The sequence below is a fragment of the Macrobrachium rosenbergii genome, chromosome 5 (genome assembly GCF_040412425.1).
Source record: "Macrobrachium rosenbergii isolate ZJJX-2024 chromosome 5, ASM4041242v1, whole genome shotgun sequence".
Taxonomy (NCBI): Eukaryota; Metazoa; Arthropoda; class Malacostraca; order Decapoda; family Palaemonidae; genus Macrobrachium; species Macrobrachium rosenbergii.
This window is the reverse complement of record NC_089745.1, coordinates 48921494-48943993: the sequence shown is the minus strand read 5'-3', so window position 1 is coordinate 48943993 and position 22500 is coordinate 48921494. Positions and strand designations below refer to the sequence as shown.

At 38.5% G+C, this 22500-nt stretch overlaps 1 protein-coding gene across 16 annotated transcripts in view; it reads right to left on the bottom strand.

Annotated features, from left to right (window-relative positions):
• The window catches only part of LOC136838764 (fasciclin-2-like), a 267449-nt gene that overhangs the window by 58342 nt on the left and 186607 nt on the right, over positions 1–22500 (bottom strand). The window contains exon 1 of one of the 16 annotated variants that reach the window (XM_067104255.1): positions 1503–1977. The exons of 14 other annotated variants lie outside the window; for them this stretch is intronic. In XM_067104255.1, the coding sequence (XP_066960356.1) occupies positions 1503–1536 (34 nt within the window). In that variant the 5' untranslated portion in view covers positions 1537–1977. Of the gene's footprint in view, positions 1–637; positions 771–1502; positions 1978–22500 lie in introns of those variants that run through there. One more of the 16 variants, XM_067104254.1, reaches the window with a different exon arrangement.

Sequence of the window (22500 nt, the reverse complement as noted above, 5' to 3'; positions counted from 1 at the left end):
AATGCCAGGGGTATCGAAATGGACCCAAGCAACGTAATACTTGCCGTATATCATGACATCAACTCCAGTGAAGTGGACACTGACCCGTATTTGTGACACGGAAGAAAAAAAAAGTTATAGAACGCGATGGAATACGTCTGATGAAAAGATGAGTATCGTCTTTCTTCGGGTTGAATAATAAAACTGAATAATATGATGAAAACGGGAGACGATGAGGAACTGTTTCCATAATTAGAATTCATTAGGATTCATAAGGAATAGAAAAACTGAAAACATAACATATGATAATCAATGAATTGTATATTATTAGGATTCATAAGGAATAGAAAAAACTTGAAACATAACATATGACAATCTATGAATTGTGTATTAACAGCAGACAATTAGAGGAATAAAAATAATGCACAAAAATAACCAGATAACGTTTTTGCTCAAAAACTGAAAATATGACAATCAATAAATTGTATATAACAGCAGACAAGAAGCCGAATAAAAAATGCACTTAAATAAGTAGAAAACGGTCTTTAACCCTCAACTGAAAACACGGTAAAAAAACGTACACAGCGACAGACATGAAAAGGAATAAAAAATTCACTTATACAATCGGATAATATTCTTGTACCCAGCCTCAACTTACGAGCGATAATAATAGCTACTTCGACCAGGAAGGCCATATTATTCCCTTACATCAGCGTCCAACGGTCAGCAGAACATGAGGCGGATGACGGCTCCGTCATCATGACCGTCACTATCATCAATATCACTATCATCACCACCGCCGCCAACAATTTCACTTAACACTGACGCAGACAAGAGCCATTTACATCACCATCAACAACGTCGCCAACAGCGCCATCCCCCATCGGCAGCAGCACCTTCGGCGCCGACTTCGTCAGTAGTAGTCACCGGGAAAATGACGGAAGCTAAGTCATGGGTTGAGGGGTGGGAGGGGGTAGGGAGGGTTGGTGGTCTAAGAGCGCAAGGAAAAGTAACATCGTCTCATCATGTGAATTATTTTCTCTCTCTTCATCTTTAGGAAGGGAGATAATTATCTAGGAGTTCCAAGTAGACGCCATTATTTTAATGGCGTATTTTCTCTAGCGTATACCGAACAGAAATTGATTTTTAGGTCGAATACAGAGAATAAGTGATGATCAGAACAAAACTCTTTATAAATATCTATATGCAATTAATTACTGACCTGAGGGGGAGGAGGAGGAAAACAGAAACTAACGAACAAGGAACAACACTGACGGTACGAAAGAACAAACGATAGCTGACGTAGGAAGACAGGGAATGGAAATGGGGAAACGGACACAGATCTGATATTTTAGGAAAACGAAGTAAACAAGGAAAAGCAAAAGCTACAAGAATAAAAAATATGTTGGAGGATTAGAACGATAAAAGCACGATGCCAAAAACCTACCAAGCTAAACCAGTTGCTTAGAATTAATAAGATCACTTCCCTACATAAACTAAAGGCAAAGGATTCGATCACTTACGGGTCAACAACATCATATCCAAGTGGTAAGCCATCTGGAGACACAAAGGGCACACATCCAATCTCGACACAAACAGGTACAAACACAAGATGCACAACACACACTGTGGACGACACCATATAGATCATGTAAACCAGAAACTAGAAAAAAAAAACACTATAACATGATCACCGAAGACTTCCAAGTTCTATACATCTTGAATCAAATGCCTTAGACTCATGTTCAAAGGTAAACTCTATTTTTATTTCCTTTATCTCTGTATCTGTGTAACCTCTCGAGAGGTTTCGAGTTCGACAGGCCCCTCCACTTTCTCTCTCGCCCTTCCTCGGAAGCTGAGGAGGAAGAGGACGAGGATGTCTGCGAGACCCTCTACAGAAGGGGTAAGACTGAAGAGACTGAGAAAAAAAGGATTATGCTGAAACGATCTACTACAAGCACGTCGGCGACCTCTAGGCACAACACACTTTTGACAACTGACCCGTCGTCGATCGTCTAAGAACAAAACCACCTACCACCACCAGCACCACCCTAAGACGAACAGCCCTCCCTCTCTTTCTCTATCTCTCTCTCTCTCTCCCTCCAACAGAGATGGAGAGGGAGGAGGATGACTAGGGGGAGGAGGAGGAGGATGACTAGGAGGAGGAGGAGAAAGGGCCTCAGAGATTTACAAGCCGTGAGGGAATAAGGAGGAGAATACTCCAAGGTATCATCAGGAGATTTCAGGCTCAATCCCGAGAAGGTAATCCTACGAGGACGACATCCCTTACGAACTCCAGCTTGAGAGACCCCGAGGCGGCGACTGAACGTGTCATGTCATAGGATATGATAAACTCTTTCTCGATGACCCTCCATAGGAAAAAAAAAGTGAAAAAAGCATGATACCGAAGGCAGTGATTGGTCAACGACAGCGCCTGCTTCGGCATGGTAATTGGTCGGGGGGCGGCGCTCTCGAAAGGCCACTCCAGAGGCCCCTCCCAGCCTGGCCCCCTTCTCCTTTTCACCCTCTATTGCTCGAGGTCTTCGGTGCATTCATTCAATCTTTATATCCGTTTCTTCTCCATACAACACTCGAAATCCCGTTCGGGGAAGACCTCGTACACGTATCAAGGCGGAGCTTTCGATTTTGTATATCACTACAAATAAGATTTGGGTAACTGTGCATTCATCTAGAGAGGCCGCAACGAAGACAATTGCAGAAATACAAGGGCGAGATAACCGTCAAATATCACTCGAAGTTTCGAGTTTACGAAAAATGAAAGCAATCTTCGATCGAATAAAGACCCGTGGATAACTGATACTCCCGGCATCAATCAGATACGAAAGATGCTGCAAATATCACTACCTTCAAAACTGCAAGACACTCATGGTTTTGACATTAGAGAAGCACAGCAGCTGAAGCTGTTAAACATTTTGGGGATGATTTACTAACAAGGGAACTAATACGACTTTTAACAGAATATGTCTCAATATTTTGTCTACAATTGCCTAACACACTAATAGAGGTTTTACGTTCTTTCGCATAATCGGATGTTGTGTTATTCTGTCAAATCTCATGGTTCAAGCATTCCCGAAAAAAATAAAAGATTCTTAAAACAGAAAGCTTAAGCATGATCATGAATAACATGATAATGTAACAAGGCTCAATGCTTCATCTTTACACCAATGCAAAAAAACAAAACCGGAAGTGTTTTACGCGATCGGAGAGAGAGAGAGAGAGAGAGAGAGAGAGAGAGAGAGAGAGAGAGAGAGAATCACCATCATCTGATCTCCAACACCTCACTTCTCTCTCCCTCCTCCGTCCCAATAGAACACAACCACGATGAGCGACAAAGCATCAAGAGCAAAACACATCCACCGCCGTTGCCACAAACTCGAGAGAACAAACCCCCTCCCCCCCCACAAAAAAACCCACACAGACAATAAGCTAACCTTGATAGCTGATCTATATTGGCTTTTATTGAGGAAGGCGATAAGGCCTAAACTGGACAAACCGCTCGGCGTCAGGTTACGTCTTGATTCAAGGAAAAAAAAAAAAAAAAAAAAAAAAAGTCCGGCCTACTACTACAGAGGCTTTTGCGAAGCTCATTGATTGAACTCGCTCCTGAACAAAAGGTACACAAAATCACGTCTCTCGGGGGCTTCTTGCGTTTATGCACATCTCGACATTCCTTTCTTCCTCTAATAGCCCCCACCCCCGACCCCAACCTCCCTCCTCTTCTAATAAACACCTTTGTTCCGCACACATCATGGTGAGCTACCTGGGACAATATTTATACTGAAAGATTTATCAGTGACAATAATAACAACAACAACAACAATAATAAAAATAAAAATAATAATAATAATAATAATAATAATAATAATAATAATAATAAGCAAAACTGGGAAAATATTTATATTGAAAGATTTATGTGACATCAATAATAATAATAATAATAATAATAATAATAATAATAATAATAATATACAGAACTGGGACAATATTTATATTAAAAGATTTATCTATGACATCAATAATAATAATAATAATAATAATAATAATAATAATAATAATAATAATAATACATGCACCTTAATCAAATCACGTGAGTACAAAATATGACAAATCGAATAACAGAGAATTGTTCCTCCTTCTCCTCTTCTTCCTCCCCCTCCTCTTCCCTTCAAACCTCCAACGAATGGTAGAAAATCTTCCAAATTTGGTCCATAAATATGAATACGCCCCAAGGTTAAGGCGGCGTCAGCAGAAATATCTCACGTGGACAAAAGCGGGAACATTTTAATAATACCGGCTCGATCGGCCATCTCCATCTGCCCAAGGATGTGCAGTTACGAGAGAGAGAGAGAGAGAGAGAGAGAGAGAGAGAGAGAGAGAGAGAGAGAGAGAGAGAGAGAGAGAGAAATGAGTTAAAATATTAAAGATAATTTTTCTCTTACAATATGCACAGAGAGAGAGAGAGAGAGAGAGAGAGAGAGAGAGAGAGCAAATGAGTTAAAATATTAAAGATAATTTTTCTCTTACAATATGCACATTCGAGAGAGAGAGAGAGAGAGAGAGAGAGAGAGAGAGAGAGAGAGAGAGAGAGCAAAAATTAGTTAGAATATTCAAGCTAATTATTCCCTTATAATATGCGCGGGCAGGCGCGCACGCACGCAGCCTGGATCCTGGATGTGTATTTATGAGAGAGAGAGAGAGAGAGAGAGAGAGAGAATCACTGACAACATAATTAGCTTCCATACATTGTAAGGCGCATCCGTTGAAAGTAAAAACACTGAGTTGTAATACTGAGTTTAACTGAAACACGTGAAAGTTCACGGTGTCTCTCTCCCAACTCTACTAGCTGAAGAGACAGGTCCATAGATCCGCGAGCTCTCCGAGAGGGTCATCGGAAAAATATCAGACAAAACACAGGAAAGGAGCAAATGGACAAGAAAAAAGGAAGAGGAAAATAAGAGGGGGGAAGGAAGAAATTACGACGTATTGCAGAATAGCGAGTGGAAGGGGAGAGCCGTACAAAAGTAAGACAGAATGTCTTGAATGTTTACCAGTAAATGGTTCGAGTAAACTCACAGATTCGACAACAGACATAACACGCTAATAAAAAAAAAAAACAAGAACCCCAACGATAATATTAATAATCATAGTTATTATGACAATGATCTAAACAGAAACAAAAATATTAGTTACATGAGGATTCAGAGACCAAAAACCTCTGGACATTCACTTTTCAATCTCTCCCAACATCTAATTCAACGGTCAAATTTGTCAACGTACAAAATAACTGGTTCAAAATAACAAACTCAGATTGTCCAAAATCTTATCAAAACCATAACAACCAGTCACCACATTTAGCTCTTTGAACCCCCCAAAAAAAAAAAAACCGAATGTTTTACTGAACATTTTCCCCCTGCTCCATCATCTCAATTTACAATCCAACTGCTGCTCTTGAGAGAGAGAGAGAGAGAGAGAGAGAGAGAGAGAGAGAGAGAGAGAGAGAGAGAGAGAGAGAGAGAGAGAGAGGCTATTACTACATTTCCTCCCCTTGTCGCTTAGCTGTAACTGCCTTCACTTTCTTTGGTCTTTAAACACTTCTGATGGCAGAGATAGAGCAGAAGAAAAAATTGTCAATGTCTCTCGCAGTGAAAGCATCATAATTTCATGTTTATTTTGAGGCATTTAAGAAAAACAACCCCCCAAAAATATTATCATTGCGTCATGTAGCTACTGAAAACCGCTAGAAAGATTGGATAATTAAAACAGCATTACATAATTTGGAAAAAAATTAGCAACGTGAAACGTGTTATTAATGACGAAGCTCATCTCTCTTGCCTGAAGTATTTCTGCTCTCTCTCTCTCTCTCTCTCTCTCTCTCTCTCTCTCTCTCTCTCTCTCTCTCTCTCTCTCTCTCTCTCTCTCTCTCTCCTTCGTGTCTTGTCTCCTTCATCGGATGCTGAGATCAGCCCCCGATGCAGCTATAAAAGATGTCTGAAAAATATTTTTATTCTCGGACGCCGCACTTCATTGACTCACTACTGACGAAATCTTCCCGCGTTGCCGAAGATCACCTGCCCGAACGTCAATAACGACACGAAATGACCCACGACAGAAATTAATTACCAACTTCGAAATCTGTTAATTAACCGTCAATGTAAATTAGGGTACAAAGACGTTTTTATCAGGATGAATAAAAACACCACATGAAATGGTATAATTAATTTAATTTTAGGAGACTCGACCAAGAGAGAGAGAGAGAGAGAGAGAGAGAGAGAGAGAGAGAGAGACCCAACCACACACCTAACGCCGAGACCATTAAATATAACCCAGTAAACCAGAGAACCACACAATACATGATTACATTACATGTTTGCGGTGACAGGCACGTGAACGGACCAGAGAGAGAGAGAGAGAGAGAGAGAGAGAGAGAGAGAGAGAGAGAGAGAGAGAGAGAGAGGAGAGAGACTGGCAAATACAAAACACAACAGTTTACACAGAGCCTCAGAAAGAGGCTCTGGAACGGCCGAAAACGGACCGGAGGATTCAAAGACAAGGAAGCTGAGATCATATTTACTCACTATTTAGCATCGTCAATGTGCACAAAAGCGTTTGGCGATGATGGGGGGTGAATAGGGGCGAAGCTTAAACTTACCCAAAACTATTCTCTTCCACTCGTCCTTACTTCTTCAAGAGAGAGAGAGAGAGAGAGAGAGAGAGAGAGAGAGAGAGAGAGAGAGAGAGAGAGAGAGAGAGAGAGAGAGAGAGAGAGAGTTTACACAATGGAAAGGCAAGGAAATAAAGCAATAAAAACACTCCCTAATGCATTTGTGAATGTACGAAAATTCAGGAAAGCAGCTAGAAAAATGGAAGTAATTATTATTTAATTAAACACAAAAAGGTAAAGTTTACAAATTAAGAGAGTCGGAAAACAAGGAAAACGCCAAAAAAGAGTAAAAAAAAAATTGTTCACGAATAACCGGTACAAGTATCATACAACTGTATATAAAACATTACAGATAAAACTCGAAATCAATGTGCGCCTAAAATAAGCGCCCGCACACACACATACAGAGAGAGAGAGAGAGAGAGAGAGAGAGAGAGAGAGAGAGAGAGAGAGAAAGCAAACTCGTTCTGTCAGCGGCAGAACTTTTCTGAAGCAAAATTTCGTTCTCGTGTAGTTACTCTTCCGTTAAACTCTGAGCAATTATGAATTTCAGTCCTTTATTCTGCCTTCAGGAGCGAAGTTCCGGGTGAACATGAGAAAAGTTCTCACCAGCTATGAATTCTGAATCAGTCCTATGAAGTGACACCCACTACAGACGCATTCTTATTTTAAAAGCGAATTCCACCAAAGGTGAGGGTAGAGTTCCTTTTCAATACGGTTTTCAGTACGGCGGTTATTTTTTTGTCCTGCCTCACTTTAAGGATAAAAATATTTAATTTTTTAAAGATTTTATAAAATCTGCTGTTCAACCGTAAATACAACGTAAATTGTACTAAATAAAACGGAAATAATACCATCAGAAGCTAATACTGTAAACATACTAGTCTGCGTCAAAAAGATTTTCAAAGTCTTACAAACGATATACAATATATATATATATATATATATATATATATATATATATATATATATATAGTGTGTGTGTGTGTGTGTACAGTATATATACCTATATATGTACGTATGTGTGTATATATATGTGTGTGTGTGTGTCAAAAGATTTTCAGTCTTACAAACGATATACAAAAAAGTATATATATATATATATATATATATATATATATATATATATATATATAATTACACCTGTATATGTACGTATGTGTGTGTATATATGTGTGTAAAAGTTTTAAGTATATGTTAGTTAACCAGACCACTGAGCTGATTAACAGCTCTCCTAGGGCTGGCCCGAAGGATCAGATTTATTTTTACGTGGCTAAGAACCAATTGGTTACCTAGCAACGGGACCTACAGCTTATTGTGGAATCCGAACCATATTATAGCGAGAAATGAATTTCTATCACCAGAAACAAATTCCTCTTGTTCTTCACTGGCCGGTCGGAGATTCGAACTCGCGACCAACAGAGTGGTAGCTGAGAACGGAACCGGCTCACCAAGCGCTGGAATTTGTGTGTATATATATATATATATATATATATATATATATATATATATATATATATATATATATATATAGTTATATATTTATATAATATTATATATAATATATATATATATATATATATATATATATATATATATATATATATATATATATATATATATATATACTACAAAATGAAGAGAGAGAGAGAGAGAGAGAGAGAGAGAGAGAGAGACGTCCTCCACGACATTCAAAGCCACTCAATAGTCATCTCCCTGCCCTACCCCTACGGGTACCTTCTCCGTCCTCCATCTCCTACCCTTTCCTCCTGAACGTTTAAACAATATGGTCTGATTATGGAGAGGCAGTGAAGCAGGGTCAAAAAAAAAAAAGAGGGAAGGTGGAGAGGGTTAGGTGACGGGGGGGGGGGATGACGCCCCCCTTTCAAATGGACTGTATAGAAAGGTCATATTTTTTGTTTATTTGTTGAATGTTGTCACAAAAAATTTTTCACTTGTACTATACGTTGCCTGTTTATACATATCTTTACAATAAATAAAAATATATGGAGCACATATAAATGCTCTACAAATATTATTAAATGTCAGCATACTTCTTATACCAGATACAAAATGTGTATATGCTTACCTACATACATATAGGGTACATGCAACTGCGCACATACATACATACATACATACATACATATATATATATATATATATATATATATATATATATATATATATAAAATAAACACACACAGACATACATATATGTATATTTATATAAATATATATATATTATATATAATTTATATATATATATATATATATATATATATATATATATGTGTGTGTGTGTGTGTGTGTGTGTGTGTACACTTCATAAATAATATACAGGCACTGAATGCCTCCTGATAATCGAATCAACAACGAAAACATTAACGACGAAATAAAGAATTTTAGGGCTAGTGACAAGTTTTCCCTTATCTTTTTTTTTTTTTTTTATTCGTTTTCTACCACAAGTACAGAACTTAATAACCATTACCAAATGGTACTTTTCACTATTATCATGAAAGTTGGTTTCTCTAGATCATTCCTGAGAGAGAGAGAGAGAGAGAGAGAGAGAGAGAGAGAGAGAGAGAACGCTTCCGTCAGCGATACCCGCATTTTGAACAGCCCAGGTGTTGAGAAAGAGGGGGGTCCCACGACGAATCAATAGCATCTAACACCTGAAATGAATCCTTATGCTTTCTATAGTTCTACAGGAAATGCGCACGCACGCGCACACACATATACATGTATGTATAAATTTATGGATGTGCATGTATGTATATATATGTGTGTATATATATATATATATATATATATATATATATATATATATATATATACACACATTCAATTTATTTAACATAACGAACTTCCATATTCCTTTTCATAAGAATGACTATGATGATAATATTACTATTCCCTTGCCAATAATTTCCTATTCTTCAATACACAACGGAGTTTCCCACAAAAAAAGGGAAAAAATAACCCCCTAATACATGAGAATTAAGCTGCATCTAAATGTATGGCATACAAGAGGGTTGGACGTCCTCCCCCTAAATCTAAGCTTCCAAATACAATCGCAAGAAGTGTGGGAGCCAAAACACAGCTATTATTCTTGACAAAAAGCCAGGCAGGTAGCAGAAAATGTACGATTGTCAGGGGAGAGAGAGAGAGAGAGAGAGAGAGAGAGAGAGAGAGAGAGAGAGAGAGAGAGAGAGAGAGAGAGAGAGAGAGAGAGAGAGAGAGAGAGAGAGAGAGACGCGGATAGGAATTCATAAACGTACAGCGATCTACCATACCTTAGATTTTAACTGAGCTGGCTTTATAAATAAACGAAACGAAACATCAGTTACTGGACACTGCATAAAACTTCCCACATAAAGGTTTATCGGTAAATACTCTACAAATCCTATTGTAGAAACTCGGATAGAGTTACCATTAAAGTTCATTCATTGCACTATGACCATGGTACTTAAAAGCGGCTCGTTAGTCGATATTGTAAGAACGTTGTTTATGGAGTAACTTTCAAGACTTGCTGTTGCCTCAACAAAAGCAACAAGGGATGTTGCCAGATACTCAATTGATATTTTGTTATTAATGATCGCTTTCTTACGTTTAACCCTTGGTACGTTGAACCAACGTGAGGAAAATATACAAGTATGCAACTACATATTAATTTTTTTTACCTATCAGAAGCTGTTACTGCCTATTTTAGGTAAAACGAAACTTGATTCTATTCTAATGACTTCTTCCAAACATTAATCACTAAATTGTTGCATTATGATACCAGGCACACTGGTACAGAAAATCTCTAATTCATTCAACCTACATAAACTGTGTATGTATTCGACCAAGTAACCGATTCTAGCACTAAAAACATCTTTCATTGGGTAGGGTGGCTCCCACAACCATGGACAAGCAAGACCTCAGTATCCCCTGTCTGTAAGAAAAACAAAATACCAAGAGGGGAACGCTTTTGGTTGTTGGAGAACCGAACGATAAATCCACTTAAAAGAACAATAAACATATTAGGGAACAATGAAGTATTTCATCTGATATCCAGCGCTCTCTCTCTCTCTCTCTCTCTCTCTCTCTCCTGCGAAGTCTCGAGTAGAAATTACCATTTTCTATCATGTTGGCTTATTTATCAAAGAAAACGACGACTCTCGGTAATTGCGGGATAGACTATAGTATAGGGTGTTCAATACAATTCCGGGAAAAATGTTTTAACGTTACAGTATTTTATAAAAGTATTAATGGAAAAATATAAGTAATATTAACTACACCTGGTAAATACAGGTGACAAGGCAAGTTTCAGTAATCCCAAAAATTAACACAACATTAGAATAAAAGTATGGGCGTTTAGTAGAAAAGAAAAAAATACATAATTATGGTGAAGGGTTCACCAATGCTAGTATAAAGGGCAACCTAAAACAGAGAGAGAGAGAGAGAGAGAGAGAGAGAGAGAGAGAGAGAGAGAGAGAGAGAGAGAGAGAGAGAGAGAGAGAGAGAGAGAGAATTACCTGATGGCTGAGTCCATCCCACCGGGAGGTGGGGAATTATTATCTAGGTAAATAATTCCATATGATAAAGGCCGTGAGTGTAAATGACGATACTGGTTGAGGTACGGAATATAATACTTTTAACGGAATAGAAACTGCTACGCTACTTACTAACAAAAAGATAAATTTAAAAAAAATCTTAACCCTAATTACTCACAAAATTAGCAAGAGCCTTTTCAGTTTCTGAGCTGACACAACACTCACCTGGAAAAGAAAAAAAATACTTCCATTAAATGCAAGTTACTTAATGATGCGGGTTCTTTCAATGCATATTATTATAAAAATTAGAACATTTCCTACTTTCACTTAACAAGATATTTAGCCATATTATCTCTCTTTCTTTGATATAAATACGTTCTATTTGTTCCAATGATTCGTTTTCATTCAAAAATATCCATAACACGCCAAAGACGTGAATAGAAAACTACAAAATAAATAAATCAATGAAAAGTAATGAATTCCCCAAAGAAATACGAGGTTTACGGAGGGAAATGAACAAGGTAGATTGCAGCCCGGTTAAAGAGAAATAGTCATATAAGTTAGGGCGGTCATATTTTACAGAATAACTAGAGGGGCCAAGCGAGGAGAACACATCCTTTACACGAAAAGCCCTGTGGCAGAGTGGGGGGCGGGAGGTTAACTTTGTAATAAGTTTGCGCTGCACCGACGAAGAATTTCTGTAGGGCGAAATCATTTCGGCCCTCAGCCACTTGGACGAACATGTAGGTAGACTGTAAAGGCATCCGAGAAATATGCAGCGTCTCTCTCTCTCTCTCTCTCTCTCTCTCCTTAAAGCATTGCATTAAAAGGACGGATTTTCCCGTGAAACTACATTTTCTAGGAAAATGCTCTCTTACTAACTTTTATTTACATTCTCTCTCTCTCTCTCTCTCTCTCTCTCTCTCTCTCTCTCTCTCTCTCTCTCTCTCTCTCTCTTTCAACCAATGCGTTTATAGTTTTTTCCTTGAAACTGCACTGGGAAAATTCTTTCTTTTGTAATATTTACATTATCTATCTATCTATCTATCTATCTATCTATCTATATATGTGTGTGTTGTAATAAAAAAATATATATATAAAGCTTGTCAAACAAATTTATATAGTATGTATCTCTAGAAACCAGCCAAAACACCTTTCATGATCAACATCGATTACTAGAGGATCCAAATTCGAAAATTGAGACTTAAGAGAGAACTTCATCTATCATTAAGATAGGATCCAGGTGACCAGTTCCCACGATGCTGGATAGGTAACTATGAAGGGTAGATGAGATGATAGCAGGAGGAGGAGGAGGACGAGGAAGAAGAGGAGGAGGAGGAGGAGGAGGAGGAGATTCAGGCTGGGGAACTTCCAAGGTCACATCTACCACCTGCCTTCACAACTTGTCTCTGGTCCTATGTTACACACACACCTTCATCATAGCGCTCTCTCTCTCTCTCTCTCTCTCTCTCTCTCACCGAAGAAGAAGAAGAAGAATGAGGAAGCAACCTTGATAAACCATCGAAATATACAAACGAAAAATACTACAAAGGGAATATGACGACAACATCGAATCACGTAAACATAACTTTTTTTCTTTCTGTTCAAGTAACGTACATCTGCCGCTGACCTTCTGTTCAATAGTTCATCCAGCAAGGAGGGCAAAGCCCGACTATATAATCCTCCAGCTATAAAAGGTCTAATTGCATTCGAAAATTACAGGCGTGGCAGCCATTCACTCTTATAGGGTAGGCAATGTCAGGTTTTTTCTTTTCCTTCCTTAATAAAGAGTAAGGCAAGGTACATCCCATGTTTAATACTTTGCAAATACACACATACATACACCCACACACACATATATATACATATATAGGCCTATATGCTTAAAAATCACAGTAGATGCACGTGACTTCAGTGTATAAGCGAATCCCACAGGAATGAGATATATATATATATATATATATATATATATATATATATATATATATATATATATATATATATATATCCTAGTGTATTGCAAAACTCATTGGTAGAGCACTGGGATGCGTTCATAAGGTCTGTGGTTCGATCTCGGCCTCACCAGTCGACACAGCTATGAATGTGTAACAATTTCAGCTGTTTAGAAAAAGCCTGGAGGCTAGCAACCTCACACATAGGCACTTGCTGAAAAACATAAGATCTACCGTTCTGGTTGTCATCCGCCAAAAAGGGAATATAATATATATATATATATATATATATATATATATATATATATATATATATATATATATATATATATATATATATATATATATAACGTATTATATGCCAAAAAGGAACAAAGGAAGAATGCTACTTTGTGTGTACAAACTAAATACCGTAGAATAGTAAAATACGAAAAACAGAACTACTACGAATCTCCCAACCAACCTACCCGGTACCGACTTCATATTAATAGTCGCTGAGGAAATCACTCCCCTCACAATAAAAAAATAACCCAGGATGGCGTCTAGCTCTGGGGCACCATACATGCCAATTCGAGGCGGTAAGGTAGTAATTTGCTACTATATCGCATCAATGTATAGCACCTGTCGTCGCATAACGACACCAGACTGAATTACAGGCGACGATAAACTTCCACCTGTATCATTACATGAACCTTGTTTGTGAAATGGCCAAGGTTATTATAAGAACCTTGTTTGTGAAATGGCCAAGGTTGTTATAAGAACCTTGTTTGTGAAATGGCCGAGGTTATTATAAGACCCTTGTTTGTGAAATGGCCAAGGTTATTATAAGACCCTTGTTTGTGAAATAGCCAAGATTATTATAAGACCCTTGTTTGTGAAATGGCCAAGGTTATTATAAGACCCTTGTTTGTGAAATGGCCAAGGGTATTATAAGACCCTTGTTTGTGAAATGACCAAGGTTATTACAAGAACTTTGATTGTGAAATGGCCAAGGGTATGTAAGACCCTTGTTTGTGAAATTGCCAAGGTTATTATAAGAACTTTGTTTGTGAAATGGCCAAGATTATATAAGACCCCTGTTTGTGAAATGGCCAAGGTTATTATCAGAACCTTGTTTGTGAAATGGCAAAAGTTATTATAAGACCCCTGTTTGTGAAATGACCAAGGTTAGTATAAGAACTTTGTTTGTGAAATGGCCAAGGTTATATAAGAACCTTGTTTGTGAAATGGCCAAGGTTATTATAAGAATCTTGTTTGTGAAATAGCCTAGGTTATTATAAGACCCTTGTTTTTGAAATGGTTAAGGTTATTATAAGACCCTTGTTTTTGAAATGGTCAAGGTTATTATAAGAACCTTGTTTATGAAATGGCCAGGCTACGGGCTACACGGAGCTGAAGCAACTTCAAATTCATAAAGATATGTGGCTGGAGAAGACAGGTCGCAGTTAAGGCTATGGCAGACAAGATGCTGCCCAAGGGTATTAATTTTCTTTCCAGAATCAAGGTGGATCGAATAATGTCCAAGTGTAGCTCGCCTATGTTAAAAGTCAAAATCCAAAAGCAGTTTTGGATTAAAAAAAAAAAATTACAAATACCCAAATCATATGACTCCACGAATACAGAATACGATCAGCGAAAATTAGATTTTGCCTGCCGAGCAAAAAGAGTTGCCAAAATGAATGCATCTCGCATTGGCTACATTTTCAAAATGAATAAATATAAATATATATAATTATATAAAACATGCAACAGCGAGTACTTATTACTACTGAGCTTTAAAAACTTGAATGAAATCTACAGATTAGTCTTGACGCAGTGAACTAAAATAGCTACTGGAGTAATATGATCTGCAAAGGTAATCGACGGCCCTGCCTTCGTTATCTCACTCCACATGAGACCAGAGCGATAAATATAATTCTTTTACATAATTAATAAAAGATATGAATCTAACTCTACTTATTACTGACATCTACAGCATCAGCAAGTCTCCCTCGCCGCCACACTAGCACCTATGCGTTCGCTAATGACAGAACACACGAAGAATCCACTTTGACACGCGAAGTCAACTCCGACCTTGGGGAGGTTGTACCGAAAGCCCAAAGGAAGCCCCTCAGGAGGCGGTTAGGTTGAGGAATGGGGGCCTAACAGAGGAGAAGCGGTTGGTTGGGAGGGGAGGGGAGGGGGGAGTTGGAAAGGGGGAAGGGGGAGGTGAAAGGGTTAGAAATGGGAGGGGGAGGTGAAAGGGTTGGAAAGGGGAGGGGAGGGGAAAGTGTTGGAAAGGGGAGGGAGAGAGGAAAGTGTTGGAAAGGGGAGGGGAGGTGAAAGGGTTGGAAAGGAGAGGGGAGGGAGGAAAGTGTTGGAAAGGGAAGGAGAGAGGAAAGTGTTGGAAAGGGGAGGGAGAGAGGAAAGGGTTAGAAAGGGGAGGGGAAAAGGTTGGAAAGAGGAGGGGGAGGGAAAGGGTTGGAAAAGGAGGGGGGGAGAGGGGAGGGACGAGAAGGGACCGAATTTCAACTTGTGGGGGAGTCGTTGGGAATTGCACTAAGCCGAACAGAACAAGCACCCGAAAGCATTCGCAAGTTCCTGTACTCACTCACGCGTCCCCTGGTCCTTGTCTTGCCTGGCTGCCACATCCTGTTTTGCTGCTGCTGCTGCTGCTGCTGCTGCTGCTGCTGCTGCTAACAGCGAGATGCAACCCTTTATCTCTCCTTTTTTTTTTTGTGTCTTCCTTTTCTTTCGTCTTTTTCTGGTCTCGATGCTCCATGACTCGCGGTTCTTTACGACAGCCAAAATCTTTTTCCTCCGTTTGCGCTAGCTGTGATCCGGCTACTGCTATAGTGCTTTAATATTTAACCTTGATACCTGTCCCTTCTCATTTTTCTAACTAAAATTTTCCTCAAAAACCTATTATTTTCTGTGGTGCTTGTCATTCTTATTCAAAAATTTTAATACTTCATTAAAAATTGACTTTACTACTAGGAGAGCTGTTAATCAGCTCAGTGGTCTGGTAAAACTAAGGTACACTTAACTTTAACTAACTTAAAAAAAAAATCTGCATTTTCCCATCTCAAATTTATCTTTCTTTTCGTTTTTCGACGTTATTCTAATAATCCTCCTCTCTCCTTTCGCTTAATTTTCCCATTTCCATCATCATCATCAGTCGACACCTCCGTCAACATTCCCCCTTAATAAACCTCACTTTTAATTATCGTCTTTATTGTCACATTGACTGCATGTCTCATTTCCCCTCTCTTATCTATATATAATCTTATCTCTTCCATTTATCTTTACAAGTTCTTCCAAGCTACCCTGTCTGCTTGTCTCATCCACTTCTTCCTTCTTACCTCCCCACCCCCCAAAAGCCAAAGGGGTACACCGAAGGGTGTATCCGCATGCAAATGTATATCGTACCTTACGCAAGGATAACAACTCACACAAGTCTGGCAAAAATGCAAAAGCCGTCTGTTGCTGGAGAGAGAGAGAGAGAGAGAGAGAGAGAGAGAGAGAGAGAGAGAGAGAGAGAGAGAGAGAATGTAACTCGTGGAGGCACACTGTACCTTCAACTACTACCCATCCTCAGTAAATTGAGCTTTGTAGAATCCAAGAACTTAATACAGCGAGTGAGATGTGGTAAGGGAATGTAAGCAATTTTCTCAATAACAAAGGAGAGAGAGAGAGAGAGAGAGAGAGCTCCAAAGGGCAAAAAATTATAAGTAAATAACTACCAAAAATCTCAGCCTTTAAGGGCAATTTCTTGCTATGTGAATGGTTTTTCATTTCCCGTTCACGCGTTATTAGAATTATTATTAGTTTTAAACTGTAACTACTTCCTTTGTCAATAACGTTGAGTATTCTGGTACCATCATATCACTGCTATCACTATTACTGCTACTGGTGCTGCTGCAGTTTGTTACAATAACATGATGAGGGTTTCAACTTTTGTGCCTTTTGCCTGTTCAATCTCATTCAACACAAAAACATGGTTGGTCTTTACATATTTGTTTATAATACTCTCTATACCTGTTACCTGTGCTACCTCTTCCAGCACAGAAACACAGTCAATTGATCTACCTATACTCATCGATAATCTTTATGACAGATGCTCCCTGCTTCAAACTTGGACGCTTTAAAAAATATCGCTATCTCACTCATGCAGGACGAGCGATCGACGAAAAAAACAAGAAGCCCGTCATCAAACGCGTTCGGCGTAAATAACCACTTCCATGAATATCGCTAAGAGCACTTCTTTTCAAACGCATTATATATATATATATATATATATATATATATATATATATATATATATATATATATATATATATATAAATCAACCTGTCATTAAATACTTTAAAGCGTACCTAACTCGTAGGAGCGTCCTGGAAACTCTGTCTCATAAATAACTCGTCTTAACTCATTTTTCCCTTATCTCTGAGAGCTAAAACGGAGTCCATATTTTTCGTTCGATGCAATCACGTTCTGGTCTTTTGTCTACTACAGCATTTGGAGGCCACGTGTTTTTTTTTATCTACCATCAACATCGGGGTTTTATGATTATCCCTTGGCCGGAATAATGATAGGAAATTAAAGTGGAGATAGGCTTATATGAGCGACGCTGGGGATAATGGGGTTCCATCCCTCAATATCAAGACTTCTGAGAGAGAGAGAGAGAGAGAGAGAGAGAGAGAGAGAGAGAGAGAGAGAGAGAGAGAAAGATTTCAACAATTAATTTGAGACCATAATACACCTTTTTAACTTTCCAAACTTCTACGGATAAATTAGTGCTAATCATTACTCTTTTTTATAAATCGGCAATAGGAAACATAATCATGCGGAAACCTCTGATAAGACTTATCCTCACTTCCAAAAACCATCTCGCAAGTGCAGGTGTCAACTCCAGTCAACTCCAACCGCTCAAATGCATATTCAAAGCACAAGTTCGCCAGACTCCGCGACTAACATCAGCAGATGGCATTTAGGTGACCTTGGTTGACTACCCTCATAATCAAGAAGTTTTGGGGAGGACCATTTCATTCTCTCTCTTTCTCTCTCTCTCTCTCTCTCTCTAAGTGCTTTGTGAACACTTCAGTGTGCACAGCAACATGGCGATATTCAGTTCGAAAAAACTGAACCATCTACATTTTCTTAAGAGATATTATCAATAACATGCGCACACTAAGGGTGACGTTGATTATACGAATTAAATCACGGGGTGGTATGCAGAGTAGGGAGACAGGGATACGCAGTGTTACGGGGGGGGGGGGGGGGTTCCAGGAGGGACGAAGCGGCCCACCCCCCGCGAGGTCAGGGCTCGGCGCCCTCAATTAAGTTAGGAAGGTAAGGTCTGGTTAGGTTAAGACACGGCATTCTAGGAAAGGTTTGGATTTCTCACGCCTACCCCTGTCTCCCTACTCTGTATCCGCCCCAAATCCCATCCTCTTGCTCACTTCTACGTTCACACAATCCTACAAACTACAGTTACGATAAAAAAAAAAAAGGCTGAACCGTTGAATGCACGACAGCACATCTATTAAATCCTAAAAACTTTGCACTTCAAAATTATTACAGTCCTAGAACTCCTGTTACGTGCTCTCTAAAGCAAATTCCACTATCATATCAAGCTGAGATTGCTCGTGATTCATCATTTGCAATCAAAGATTCTAATGTGATGAATTTTAACTTTAATTAATTTTACAGTAATTACTATTTTCTCTCTCTACAAATTATGCATTTAGATAGCTCTCAAATACATGGACTAAACTGATTTCAGTGGGTAACTAGTCAATGTTATTCCAGCTCCTGTGTCTTTACTCAACTTTCTTCCAACTCCTTTGTCTCCTTTTTTAATATCATTTTTTTACTTATCTTTTACTACCCCCAAATTCTATCCCTATCACTTTTCATGCACTGGACGTTCAAATTGATAAAAATTATTACCACCCGTCTGATTTTAGCCATTTGAAGTAAAGCTTATCTCCACGCGCTAACAATCTGATCTGGACACATAAGGAAGAACAATTTTGAAACATGAACCAGTAGTCTGGGAAAACACGACGTGAGGGAATGTTCGAAGTAAATCGTTTACAAAATTGCTGCTCTCTGTTGCAAGTGCTCTCTGGAACTTACACTGCGTCTTCTTAGGTATTCTTAGGAGACTCCGCTATCAAAGTTTGTTTAAAACCATAAGTTAATATCAATTTTCTCCCATCTACTGGGAGTGTCAGAGTAAATACTACCAAATCCTGTTTTCAAAAGAAATGAGAAATTACCCCAAGAAAAACTTCATACAGATGGCTTTAAAAAAACGATACCTTTAAACAAAACATACCTCCGAAGAAGACGCTTCACAAAAAAACAAAAATGCTTTATATAAATGTACTTTACAAGAAAACTTAATAATAGAGACAATGACACATTAATGGATTTCCTCATAAAAATAATAAAAATTATATTACGTGCAGTCCCAAAATAGCCTAACACATTTACCTGCGTGTAGAGACTATCAAAAAATCTTTCAAACATAGTCGGCTGTATTTATGCAAAGGCAGGGAATCCTTAAAAGGCGAGAGCCATAAGCTCACATACATATACACCCATAATGCACCACGACGCTTGCAAAATGCCTGCATGTGTTCCATTCTTCCTAGGGAAATGTGCCCTCAAATGGGCATCAGTATTATAACGTTCAAACTGGATGGACGAGGAAAATTTATGGCCTGTACAGACCAGGGACGAGGTGTCTCACTGAGAGAGAGAGAGAGAGAGAGAGAGAGAGAGAGAGAGAGAGAGAGAGAGAGAGAGAGAGAGAGAGAAGGGAAGTGCAGTTCTGCACTGTCGTTATTCTTGCAGGAGCTTCTCACTACAAGGGAAATCCGCATCGTATATCAAAAGGATGTCTTGAAACTGTAACGTTTCCTATTTCTTGCGTTTACTTATGTTACTCGAACTTTTCGAGCAACATACGTAAGCGCAAGGGAGCAAACAAACACACACACATACCTATATACATATATGTATGTATGTATACATGTACGTGTATATATATATATATATATATATATATATATATATATATATATATATATGCACTATTTCAGTAGACAAATTCCATATATATATATATATATATATATATATATATATATATATATATATATATATATATATATATATATATATATATATCCAGCACAACATAAAACCCAATTATGCGAAACTAAGCAACAAAACTCCAAAACAACTACCAAAGCAATTACTCTTTATTACGATTACTATAATAAAGAAAATATATAAAAATAAAAAAAACCAAGAAACTTCCAATTCACAAGCGACTTGACTGATACTGAACTGGACGTCCGGTCGCCATGGCAGGAAGGAAATGACTAACTACGGACGTAATCCCAGCAAATATCAAACGCTGCCATTTCCTCCTGTTTGCAATCACGCCGAATGCGACTCTTCTTTCTTTGGCAACGCTTAAACAAAGACCGTCCCTCCTCTCCCGTCTCCAGATGACAACAGCTGGAGCGTGTCCATGCATCGACGTGAATGCAGTCTAGGTTGTCTTATTTGTCGCTTCTACTCTTTTGGTAATAATAATAATAATAATAATAATAATAATAATAATAATAATAATAATAATAATAATAATAGGTCTTTCTCCTCTAGATCGAGAAAGGGTTATGCTGCATATCAGGTCCACAATAATATTCAGTGGTGAATTATGTTGATTTTATAAAAACGTTACGAGAGCTTTCGAACCCAGGGCAGGGTTCGAAAGCTCTTGTAACGTTTTTATAAAATCAACAATAATTCACCACTGAATATTATTGTGGACCTGATATACAGCATTATTATTATTATTATTATTATTATTATTATTATTATTATTATTATTATTATTATCATTATCAAATCGTTGTTTCAGTGAGTTAAGATTTAGGTTTATTACTCGAATATAAGGAGTTATTCCCTTCTCATCTTAATTCGGCACTCACAAAATAACACAATATTTATAACAACATAAATGAACTTTACATCGGTACACTTTCGTCAGTATCTTCCCTAGTCAGACTTTTCTTTCAAGACATAATAATAATAATAATAATAATAATAATAATAATAATCCTTTGAACTGTGACAACCTTCGAGGATCTATGACCCAAGGCGAAAAGAGAGGTAAGGAAATATATGGGCGGGGTGGTGAGGGGGGAGAGAGGAGAGGAGTAGAGAGAGGGAGAGGTCCACAGTCGTTATTTTAATGGCTGGGTGTTCGTTCCTGATGCTACAGGGCGATAGGAACAACAGCAGCAACAACAACAGTAACAGCAACAACTTGCTGGAGCAACAGCAACGCGGTGGAGGTCAGGAAGGGAAGGGAGGTTTAGTAGACAACAGCTCTGACAGGAAGCTTCGCTCATTAACTTGGTCGTCTGAGGGCTATTTCCCCCCCAACCGCCAATCCCCTCCCTATTATCTCCGTCATCCCCAACCCGCCCCCCTCCCCACCTGCGAGCTCATCACCTATCTCTCTCTCTCTCTCCGTCTATATCCCACCATCCGTAATCCCCCAACCTATCCCAGCAGGTCTGCAGGTAGGCTATAACTATACCATGGCTTACCAACATACCTACCTTCCTAAGTCCCCCTCCCCCACAACACAATCCCCCTTCCCACCTGCATGCTATAAGTACTGGATGCTGATACATGAAGCTGACAAGAGGATGTGTTCTATTAGTAGCCATCAAGCCGCCTAAGCCTTTACCAAACAAGACCAAAGCAATAAAGAACGCGACGCAAATTGATTAGAAGCTCACGCGAGCCTGGCATGCTTTTGCGAGTGGACAGGTCCTCAGAACAAGGATGGGTAAAACAATTATCTAAATTCCCAGATACTTAGGCCATTTCTAGGACACATTTAAATTGAGCTCGCACGTAGAACAAAAATGAGATAAAGAGTGATGGCAAAGTAAACAAAAAACAAAAGACAAAATAGTCTGTTACTAAAATGGGACGCTGCTATCATTGAACGGATAGATGTTGCAACCCACTGCTGAGAGAGTTGCTGGCAACTAAGCAGGTAATCTGCAACTTTAAAGAGCACAATGATATGCTAAATTGTTAATCCTGATAAGGCGAACCCTCAACAAGAAAAGGGTAAAAAAAAAGGTAATAATGCTGTTTCCATAAATGGACAGCAATCTAACTGTACCCGCAAAAAATCAAACACTCCTCTTACAATATACAGTAAGTGTCCACAACATTTTATGGAAACGTCTATTGATTGGTACGGTTGAACTAGCATACCTAGATCACAGCTTCCAAAATAAATCTCCAGAATATATATGAAAATAGA